Source organism: Macaca mulatta, chromosome 7, assembly GCF_049350105.2.
Source record: "Macaca mulatta isolate MMU2019108-1 chromosome 7, T2T-MMU8v2.0, whole genome shotgun sequence".
NCBI lineage: Eukaryota > Metazoa > Chordata > Mammalia > Primates > Cercopithecidae > Macaca > Macaca mulatta.
Window position 1 is genome coordinate 6,876,984 of NC_133412.1, and position 11,348 is coordinate 6,888,331.

Sequence of the window (11,348 nt, forward strand, 5' to 3'; positions counted from 1 at the left end):
AATTTTGTTTGTCTTTTAAAAAACAACTCAGTTTACTTTTCTGTTGTTTTTCTAGTCTCTACTTCATGTTTTCCAGCTCTAATCTGTAAGATTTCCTTCTTCTTTCTAACATTAGACTTTCTTCTTCTTTTTCTAGTGTTTGAGGTATAAGATTAGCTTATTTAGTCTTTCTTTTTTCTTCATGTAGGATTTTATCACTGAAAGTTTCCCTCTTAGAATTGCTTTTGCTCTAGCCCATAAGTTTGTTTGTTTTCGTATTTTATTTTATTTTATTTTTTGGGATGGAGTCTCACTCTGTTGCTCAGTCTGGAGTGCAGTGGCATGATCTCTGGTCACTGCAACTTTCGCCTCCTGGGTTCAAGTGATTCTTCTGTCTCAGCCTCCCAGGTAGATGGGATTACAGGCACATGCTACCACGCCCAGCTAATTTTTGTATTTTTAGTAGACACAGGGTTTCACCATGTTGGCCAGGCTGATCCCAAACTCTTGACCTCAGGTAATCTGCCTGCCTTTGCCTCCCAAAGTGCTGGGATTAAAGGCGTGAGTCACTACACCCGGCCTAGCCCATAAGTTTTTGTATGCTGTGTTTCCATTTTGATTTGTATCAAGATCTTTTAAACATTCCCTTGTGGAAAATTTACCACTTACCCTTTGGTTGCTCAGAAGAATGTTGTTTAATTTGCCTGTATTTGTGAGTTTTCCAGTTTTTATTGATTTCTAGTTTCATACCATTGTAATCAGAAGATATTCTCGATGCAGTTTCAGTCGTCTTAAATTTGTTAAAACTTGTTTTGTGGCCTAATATTTAAAGTAAACTCAAAATAATTTTATATGTACAAGAAAAAATATGTCTTCTGTTGCTTTTTCACAGAATGCATTGTGTATGTCTGTTAGGCCCTTTTTTGTCTAAAATGCAGTTCAATTACAATATTTTCTTATTGACTTTCTATCTGAACAATTTGTTCATTGTTGAAAGTGAGGTATTAAAAGTTTTCTACTATTATTGTATCCAGTCTATCTCTCCCTTCAGATTAATTAATATTTGCTTTATATAATTTAAGTGCTGTAATGTTGGGTGCATATATATTTGAAATTGTTATATCCCCTGATGAATTGAACCTGTTTATCATTATATGATGATTTTCTTTGTATCTTACAAGAGTTTTTGACTTAACTTTTATTTTGTATAAATTTAGCTATTCCTACTCTCTTTTGGTTTCCATTTGCATAGAATATAACTTTTCCTTACTTATATTGACTGTAAGTGTGTTCTTAAAGCTTAAGTGAATCCTTTGTAGGTACCATATAGTGTGTGTGTGTGTGTGTGTGTGTGTGTTCAATCCATTGAGCAGTCTATCTTTAGAGTATTTAAGCAATTTATATTTAAAGTAATTATTGAGTAAGGAATCACTATTGTCATTTTGTTAGTTGGTTTCTAGATGCCTTGTAGATTCTTTGTTCCTTTCATCCTCTCTTGCTATCTTCCTTTGTGAACTGATGATTTTTTTTGTAGTGAGTGGTATATTTTGATTCCTTTCTCCTTTTCTTCCATAGATCTACTAGAGGTTTTTGGTTTATGGTTACCATGAGGCTTACAGAAAATACCTTTTAGTTATAAAAGTCTATTTTAAGCTTATAACAAATTTACTTTGATCACATACAAAATCTCTGTACTTTTACATGCCTTATTTTTTGTTTATGATGTCAAAATTTATATCTTTTTAATATTATGTATCTACCAATAGACTGTTGTATTTACAGTTTTGTTAATACTTTTGTTTTTAAACTTTTAAGTGATTCGCACACCATTACAATATTAGAGTATTCTGAGTTTATTAGAGTATTATTAGAGTATTCTGATAAACTTACATTTGTCAGTTTTATACTTTCATATGTTTTCATGTTATTAATTAGCTTTCTTTCATTTTATCTTGAAGAACTCTCTACCTTTTCTCATAAAGCAGGTCTAAAGTGGTAAACTCCTCAGCTTTTGTTTGTTTAGAAGGCTTTAGCTCTCCAGTTTTGAAGAACAACTTTGTTAGGTAAAATATTCTTGGTTGCCAATACCTTTCTTTCTTTCACCAGTTTGAATGTATCTATATCATTCTACCATCTTCTGGCCTGTAAGACTTCTGCTGAGAAATCTGCTAATAGTGTTATCAGAGTTTGCTTGTATGTGCCAAGCCTCTTTTCTTGTTGCTTTCAAATTTCTATGTCTTTGATTTTTGACAATTCATTATGTAGGTCAAGGGTCCCTTATCTGAAATGCATAGAATCAGAAGTGTTTCAGATTTCAGATTGTTTTTAGATTTTGAAATATTTGCATTATACTTACCAGTTGAGCATCCCTAATTTGAAAATCTGATATCTGAAATGTTCCAATGAGCACTTCCTTTAGCATCATTTTAGTTCTTAAAATGTTTCAGATTTTGAAGCATTTCAGATTTCAGGTTTTTAGATTAGGGATGCTCAACCTGTAATGTGACTTGTGAGGCCTTGTTTGGATTGAACCTTATTACAGATTGTAAGCTTTGTATACCTGAATGTCCAGATTTCTTCCCAGACTTTGGAAGTTTTCAGCCATAATTTCTTTAAATAAGCTTTCTCCCCTTTCTGTCTTCGTTCTTCTTCTAGAATATCCATAATGCAAATGTTAGCTGTCTTGATGGTGTTCCACTAATCTCATCAGTTTTCTTCATTCCTTTTTACTATTTTTTTTTTAATTTTTCCTTTTCTTACTGGATATTTTCAAATGACTTTTCTTCAAGTTCACAGATTCTTTCTTCTATTTGATCAAGTCTGTTGGTGTTTTTATTGCATTTTTTGAATTCCATTCACTGTGTTCTTCAGCTGTAGGATTTCTGTTCAGTTTCCTTTTCATGATTTCTATCTATTCATTGGAATTATTTTGTTGATTTCTATTGTCTGTTTCATTTAGTTGTCTACCTATGTTTTCTTGTAGCTCACTGAGCTTTGTTAAAATAGTTATTTTGAATTCTTTGTCAGGCAATTTGTAGATCTCAATTTTTTTGAGATTGGTTTCCAGAATATTATTGTGTTCCTTTGGTGGTGTCAAGTTTTCTTGATTTTTCATGTTTCTTGAAGTCTTCTGCTGCTGTCTTTCCATCTGAAGGAGGAGTAACCTCCTTCAGTTTTACTTACTATAAATACCTTCACCAACCAGATTGGTTAGTGATTATGAGGCTCTCTCAGACTTTTTCTGTGAATTCACCCACTCCGCACCTCTTACCCATTTTGGGGGAGGGAAATGCTTAAGATTATATACTTTCTCTCAATCTAGCAAAGCTAGGCCAGTGCTGAGAGCTTCCTGTTTTGATTTTCTAGAGTGGTGCACTGAAATTCTCAAATTTGTATGTCTTCCTCCAACCCTGCGTAGTTGATACAGATATCTGCATGAAATGCTTCCATTTGCTGTTCACACAGGTGCATTTAGGGAACCAATCTTGGGAGCGAGTTGTGCCAAACATTTTGAGGGCCTATGCACTAGTTCAGGGGGTCCAAACACAATGTGTTCCGAGTGCCTTATAGATGCACTTCCTGATGCAGTCAGAGAGCAGTAAATTAGATCCCCACCTCTCTTCCCTGTCACTGTTCTCTTCCAACCACTAAACCATACCAATTACCATTGTAGTTTGGATAAGATGAGAAAGTGGACATCTTGTTCAGTATCCTACAAAGCTGGGGGAGCTGGGCACTCATTAACCATGCTTGCACTCTCCCCACCCTCCAGGAGAAATCATGGACTGCACTGATCTCTCTTGGCATTGAGCTATGCTGCCTTGGAAGAAAGGTAATGCAGGCGAAGTGAAACTGTTTTTCTTATCCTTTTCAGTGTATCTATTCTCAGAGTTTTTGCTCTGATGGTGTGCTAAAACTTTATCCGTTGGATTCTTGGACCCCACAAAAGTGCTCTTGTAGATAGTTGTCAGGTTTAATACTTCTGCTAGGGGATAATGGTAGAATGCTCTTTTTCCACCACTGTGTTGACATTACTCTGCCTTCTCTCTTAATTCTGCCTTTTCTGCACATTAGCCTCATTTTCCTCCTTGGAGCTTGTGAAGGAATTGAAGATGTCAGAGGCATCAGTCTTATTTTATGTAAGGATGCTCCTAAACCACTAATGATAGGACCTAAAATCTATTGTTGAAGATTCTGAGATATACTGTCAGTCTTTTAGCTGATGGCCTCATTCGGGGCCATCATAGCTTACAGGCCAAAATGTCTACTAAAACATTAGGAAGTGTTCACCACATAGACCTCTTCTGGAGCTGTGCAGTGTGTGACCAGCACAGCCATATGCATTAGCCATGATACCTCCTACTTCATCAAGATACAGCAGTAATGATATTCAATGTCTCATCTTTTCTACAATACCCTTGAATACCTGCCATCCTACATATATTTTATGAAATGGGAGAGTGAAAGAATGTGTTTTCAAATTGATACATTTTATGTAATATATGGTTTTTACATAACACTTATTTATGGAAAATTAATGAATTCAGTAGTAGGTTTTGACATTTTATTATTTTATCTGGTAGGAAAAAGTCCTTCTTTCTTAAGTAAGGACTTAATTAGTCCTTATTTCTTAAGGCCTGGATTTGCAAGATTGTTTTCAAAATTGCTTTGTGCGTATGTTTATATTTTCAATTCCATATGAATTTTAAAATCACCTTTCAATTTTGTGCTTGTATTAAAGTTTGGGTAAACTTCAAGATAGCTGACTTTTAAGAGTTAAAACTTTCCAACTAAAAATGTGGCTTTTCTCTCAAATGACAAGCTTTGTATAATTTCTTGTAGCTTCCCTTCTTGTTTTCTCTTTGAAAGATTTTTAGAATATTTTTGTTATGATATTATCTTTAGATGAAGGTCAATTCATATCTTCTTCTTTTATATTTTTAGCTTAGTGGGCCTTTTCTTGAAGACTCTTGTCTTTCTTTAACATTGAAATACATTTATCCATTGTTTTAGGCAATTTGTACCTCTCCATTTTCTTTGTTTTCTCTTTTGGGAACTCCTTTTAGTCTAGCTTTGGGCTTCCTGCTTTGATCTTCATTAATCCTTTAGTCCTGTTCTAGTGTTTTTAGTGTCTGAAGTACTTTTTAAGGTTATCCATCTGGCTATGCTAGAGAATGCTGGTCTGGGTATATGTTTTACATGGGCATATGATAGAATCAGCATTACCTCAAATGGTCAAGCTGCCTTTCCTGTGATGAGGACACAGAGTTTTTACCTGGAAAAAGTATGTAGATGGAGGAGCAAGAGGAGCCTGTGCTGGGCACTTTCTGTTTGCCTCTCCAGACTTACAGTTGACCTTTCGCAATTCACATCTCCCCGTTGGGAGGCTGACTACATCTGTGGGCTCCTTCATCTTTTTATTTTATTTTATGTATTTATTTATTATTTATTAATTAATTTATTTATTTTGAGATGGAGTCTCGCTCTGTCGCCCAGGCTGGAGTGCAGTGGCACGATCTCGGCTCACTGCAAGCTCCGCCTCCCGGGTTCACACCATTCTCCTGCCTCAGCCTCCTGAGTAGCTGAGACTACAGGTGTCCACCTCTACACCTGGCTAATTTTTTGTGTTTTTAGTAGAGACTGGGTTTCATCGTCTTAGCCAGGATGGTCTCGATCTCCTGACCTCGTGATCCACTTGCCTTGGCCTCCCAAAGTGCTGGGATTACAGGCATGAGCCACCGCGCCCAGCAAGGGCTCCTTCATCTTTGGGCTTTCTGTGACACCCTGGAAGAAGATAAGAGGAGTGTGGTGCTGTAACATTGGTTCCTCCCACTCTCTCTCCACATGGACAGCCCAACTGCCTCCTCTCAGGCCTCCCTCTCTGCCAGACCTCTGGCGCTGGCTTTCGGCAGTTGCTCCTTCCCTTGCCCTTTTAGACCCAGAGGTTTTAACTGTAACCCCAACGTCACCCCTCATCCATCTGTATGTATCCACCCATACAGATGGATACTGTATTATCCATCCCTGTGATTTTCCCATCCTGGCCCACATTTGGTAAAAGTCTTTTTATTATTCTCAAATTATTTTAATTTGCATGTTCCATCTGTTTCCTCCTACTACTCTGCAAAATACAAATGCCTGTAATCCCAGCACTTTGGGAGGCCAAGGGGAGTGGATCGCAAGGTCAAGAGATCAAGACCATCCTGGCCTACATGATGAAACCCCGTCTCTACTAACAATACAAAAATTAGCTGGGTGCTGGGCCGGGTTCAGTGGTTCACGCCTGTAATCCCAGCACTTTGGGAGGCTGAGGTGGGTGGATCATGAGGTCAGGAGTTCCAAGAACAGCCTGGCCAAGGTGGTGAAACCCCATCTCTACTAAAAATACAAAACATTAGCTGGGCGTGGTGGTGGGCACCTGTAATCCCAGCTACTCGGGAGGCTGAGGCAGAGAATTGCTTAAACCTGAGAGGTGGAGGTTGCAGTGAGCTGAGATCATGCTGTTACACTCCAGCCTGGGCGACAGAGCGAGACTCCATCTCAAAAAAAAAAAAAAAGATGGCATCTGCCTGTTGTCCCAGCTACTCAGGAGGCTGAGGCAGGAGAATCGCTTGAACCCAGGGGGCGAAGGTTGCAGTGAGCCAAGAATGCGCCACTGCACTCCAGCCTGGTCTCAAAAATAAATGAATGAATTAATTAATGAATTAATAAAAATAAACAATGTACAATAGAGAGGTTCAATAAGGCCAAAAGTGGTTCCTTTCAAAATTTTAATGTAACATACCAACACTGACATATTAGACATTTATAATTAGACATATTAGACATTAATAATCCAATGGCCAACAAGAAAATACTTTTTTTTTTTTATATTTAGATGGAGTCTTGCTTTGTGGCCCAGGCTGGAGTGTGCAGTGGCATGATCTCAGCTCACTGCAACCTCCACCTCCCAGGTTCAGCCAGTCCTCCCCTCTCAGCCTCCCGAGTAGCTAGGATTACAGGCATGCACCACCTTCCCTGACTAATTTGTTTTCATATTTTTAGTAGAGACGGGGTTTCACCATGTTAGCCAGGCTGGTCTTGAACCCCTGACCTCAGGTAATCCACCCTCCTTGGCCTCCCAAAGTGCTCAGATTACAGGTGCAAGTCACCATGCCAGGCCTAGAAAATACATTTTTAAATTAAAAATATTACTTCTGCAAAATCTCCAGACCTAAAGGTTTCACCAGTAAATTTTGCTAAATATATAAGAAAGAATAATACCAATCTTACTAGTCATGACATTGGTCAATACCAGTGAGCATGACTGAGGAAAAAGGGGCAGGGACACAACAAATGACAGAAATAATACATGGAATTCAGTATAGTCTTCTAAAACATTACATAATGGTAAGACGATATGATATACAACTTTGTATCTTACATTTGAAAATGTATATGAAAAAGACATGTTCCTAGAAAAATAAAGCTCATTAGAACTCACACTTTATGTTCTTCTCTCTCTGTTTCTCTGTTTTGTTTTCTTTTGTTTTGTCTTCTTTCACTCAGACACATAGGAGGTCCACGCAGCATGAGCAGCTGGCTGTTCAGAGACACGTGGATTTGCTCCCTGGTTATTCAAAGCTGATTCAAAGCCAATTAAAGCTGCTGCTTTGGCTGGGGTCCCAACCTCCAGTGGGAAAAACATTCTTCTTTCACTGCTGGTGTCACCCACTGTTCCACAGATCCAAGACAACCCCCAATGTTTGGTATAAATTTAGTGAAACAGCTCTTTCCATTCTTTTTCTTTTTTTTTTTTTTTTTTTTTTTTTTTGAGACGGAGTCTCGCTCTGTCGGCGCGATCTCGGCTCACTGCAAGCTCCGCCTCCCAGGTTCACGCCATTCTCCTGCCTCAGTCTCCCAAGTAGCTGGGACTACAGGTGCCCGCCACCACGCCCGGCTAATTTTTTTGGTATTTTTAGTAGAGACGGGGTTTCACCGTAGTGTCAATCTCTTGACCTCGTGATCCCCCCGCCTCGGCCTGCCAAAGTGCTGGGATTACAGGCATAAGCCGCCGCGCCCGGCCTCTTTCCATTCTTAACTCATGCTAAGCATCTCAGCTTGGGGTCAGGAAAATGTCATGGGACTTGAGCTCTTCCCCTAGAGTTAGAGAATTCTCTGCCTTAGTTGCAATAAAGGAAAAGATATACATTCTTCCTACAAGCACCAAAGTAGGCTCAAAACTTGTTCCCTAGAGTAGAGTATTGAAGTTCCTGGCAAAGATCTTGCCAGCGATCAAAGCAGTGGCTCGTATGTTCCCTCGGACTGAAGCTACAGTCTCGTCTTCACTTCCTGTTCCTTCCCTTCGTCCTCCGCGTAGGCACACCTGCTTCTTACAGTTGTGGATCATAGCACCTCCTCTCCAGCCTCAGGACCTTTGTAAGTGCTGCGCCTTCTTCCTTGACTGCTGTTCACCTGGGATCTTCAGGGCACAGTCCTTACCTCCTGCAAGTCTTGATTTAAATGTCACTTTCTCAGGGAGGCCCACATTCATCACCATTTCACACCCACCTCCCACATGACTTTATTTTACCTCTTCTCTCTTCCCCTCTTCTTTTAGAGTACTTATGATCTTATATGGTACATTTTGGGATTTGGAGTTCTTCTGTATCCACCACTGCCATGATCAATTAGAATGTTGGAAATCAAGGAAACTTGATTTTTTGGCCTGTGATGAAAACTATGGGGTCTAACAGTGTCTGATAAAGTGGCAGACCTTCAATTATTATTTGCTGAGTAAATGCATGAAAGTGTGTAGACAACTAGCTCTAGAAGCTCAAATGTGTGATAGCATGTTTTATAATACTGGAAGAGGCCAGGAACGGTGGCTCAGGCCTGTAATCTCAGCACTTTGGGAAGCCAAGCTGGGCGGATCTCTTGAGGTCAGGAGTTCGAGACCAGCCTGGCCAACATGGTAAAACCTTGTCTCTACTAGAAACGCAAAAATTAGCCGGGTGTGGTGGCACATGCCTGTAATCCCAGCTACTCTGGAGGCTGAGGCACAGCATTGCTTGAACCCAGGAGGCGGAGGTTGCAGTGAGCTGAGATGGTGCCCCTGCACTCCAGCCTGGGCAACAGAGTGAGACTCTGTCTCCAAGAAAAGAAAAAAAAATAGAAAAAAAAAAAGAAAAACAGAAGAAGAAGGAAGAAGAAAGGGAGGAAGAGGATTTATCATTCACTTACATTGGAAACAGTGAAAATAAATGATAGCTATAATTTACTCACATCTGATCTGAAACACAAATTCAGGGTAATTTATGAGCAAGTCATTTTCCGGTGGGCTTTCGATTGAGTGTGAGTTTGGAATGAATGCTGGTACTTCCACCTGCAGCACCAGGAAGCCGTCGTTGTAGGGAGGCCACCAACTTGGCTGGCAGGCTGCTTCTGCCTCAGTTAGTGATGACGGTGATTTGGAGAGAAAGGACACTCCGCTAGGCTCCAAATCCAAAGGGTCAAGTGGATAAATGAAATGAATATCTAAATAAATATCTATTAGGTCAAAAGTTTGTTTTCATCTAAATGAAATCTGAACACTCCTTAGGGCTGTGAAACATAGACAAAGGACATGGCCAGCTCTGGAGTGGGGTCTGGACTTGCTCTCCCCTGCTGGAAGTGCTTTTCCTCCCAGAGCTCAGAGCACCATGTGCGTGTGACCCCTGCCTTTTCACAGGCCATTGCCACGGGGCATCCACCTGGTCCACCAGCCCCAAGATGAGTCAATCTCCCACTCAGGAATTGGGTGGGGAAGGGAAAGAAAGAGGGACGAGAGAAAGAGACAGTCACACACAGGCAGTGGAGCTTCCCTGCACCCACCAGGGAGCTTGAGCGGCTCATCTGCAGGGCAGGGAAACCTTTTTACTACCATCGGGAAGACACTGAGCAGAGAGGTGAGCGGCCGGCATTTCTTGTCTCCCTGTGGCTTTGCCCACTCACAGTTCAGTCTCTCCTGTCCTTGGGGAAAAGGAGGGAAACTGTGTTAGTCAGAGTTCTACAGAGAAATAGACCCAATAAGATGTGTGCGTGTGTGTTTATATATGTTCACAGAATGTATATATGTGTATATGTATATGGACAACTGCATGTCTCTATTATTTAGAGAGAGAGAGGAGAGCAGGAGACAGAGATTAAGAGAGATTCATATAAAGAATTATGTTCATAATTTATATAATAATTTGTTCATTTAATCGTAAAGTCTGGCAAGTCCAAAATCTGCAGGGTGGGCCAGAAGCCTGGACACCCCAGAAACAGTTGCATCTAGACTCTGAAGACAGTCTGGAGGCAGAATTCCCCCTTTCCCAGGAAATTCCAATCTGTTTTCTCAGGAAGGCCTTTACTGACTAGATGATGCCTCCACACACGGAAAGCAATCTGCCCTACTGAAAGTCTACTGCCTTAGAGGTTTAGCTCATCTAAAAAATACCTTCATAGCAATTTCCAGACTGGTGTTTGACCAAATAGTTGAGTAGGTTGGCCTCGCCAATTTGACATGTAAAATTAACTATCACGGAAACAAAATAATCAATATAGGTAATAAATGTGCCAGAATGCTGTGATGTTTCAGGATGACCTTGTTTACATTTACATTTATTGTCAAAGCTTACCTTCACTTTTTATATGGGCAATTAAATCTGCTGCTGAGGGCATCAAGTACTGATTTAATTTACAATCTTGACAAATAAGATAGGTTCCTATTTTCTCCTCTCCATAAAAGTAATAGGTTTGGAGAAACCAGACTGGAAATAACTGTCCAGATTTTAAAGTATAACCTCTTGTTTGGAATAATAAGTATGTAAATAAGCATCATAAAATATGAAACCAAACATTTTATGATTCTTTTATATACATTATCCCCTTGCATTTTTAAAAAATAAGGAACACCTTATTAGCCATATTTTCACATGGTGAAACCAACACCCCCAGCTCAGACTATGCCGTGGTAGGATCCAGGGTCACTGATATCCGATCCCATGGTATTTTCACAATATCCCACTCTTTCTTTGCATGTGGCTCCTTTTTAGCTGCATTGCGAGTAAACAGGATGTGGCTCTTTTCAAACCAATTCCATGCATATGTGAAGAAAATTGATCCTGAAATGCCTTTTGCCAAAGATGCTTATGGAGAAGTGTCTGTGTCCGGAAGCTGCAGGGAGGCTGGTTTAGGATTGGCCATCCCTCAGTCTGGGCTGGATTCTCCCTCCGGTCTCTGGGGTTCTCTTTTCTATTCACAAAAGGGTGCTAAGCACTACAGAGATGGTTTAATCTCTATACCCTGTGGTCCACAAATACAAGATGCCAGCGTGGCCAATGGGGCTTCCATAAGAGTGGCAATCA

General features: G+C 40.0%; 1 protein-coding gene across 1 annotated transcript; it reads left to right on the top strand.

Annotated features, from left to right (window-relative positions):
* Positions 1-5,823: 5,823 nt before the first annotated feature.
* Positions 5,824-9,244, top strand: LOC106999100 (putative uncharacterized protein DKFZp434L187). The gene is given in 3 exon segments (XM_015141736.3): positions 5,824-5,961; positions 7,528-7,747; positions 8,044-9,244. Coding segments are annotated over 3 exon segments (528 nt in total). The 3' UTR covers positions 8,214-9,244.
* Positions 9,245-11,348: the final 2,104 nt, after the last annotated feature.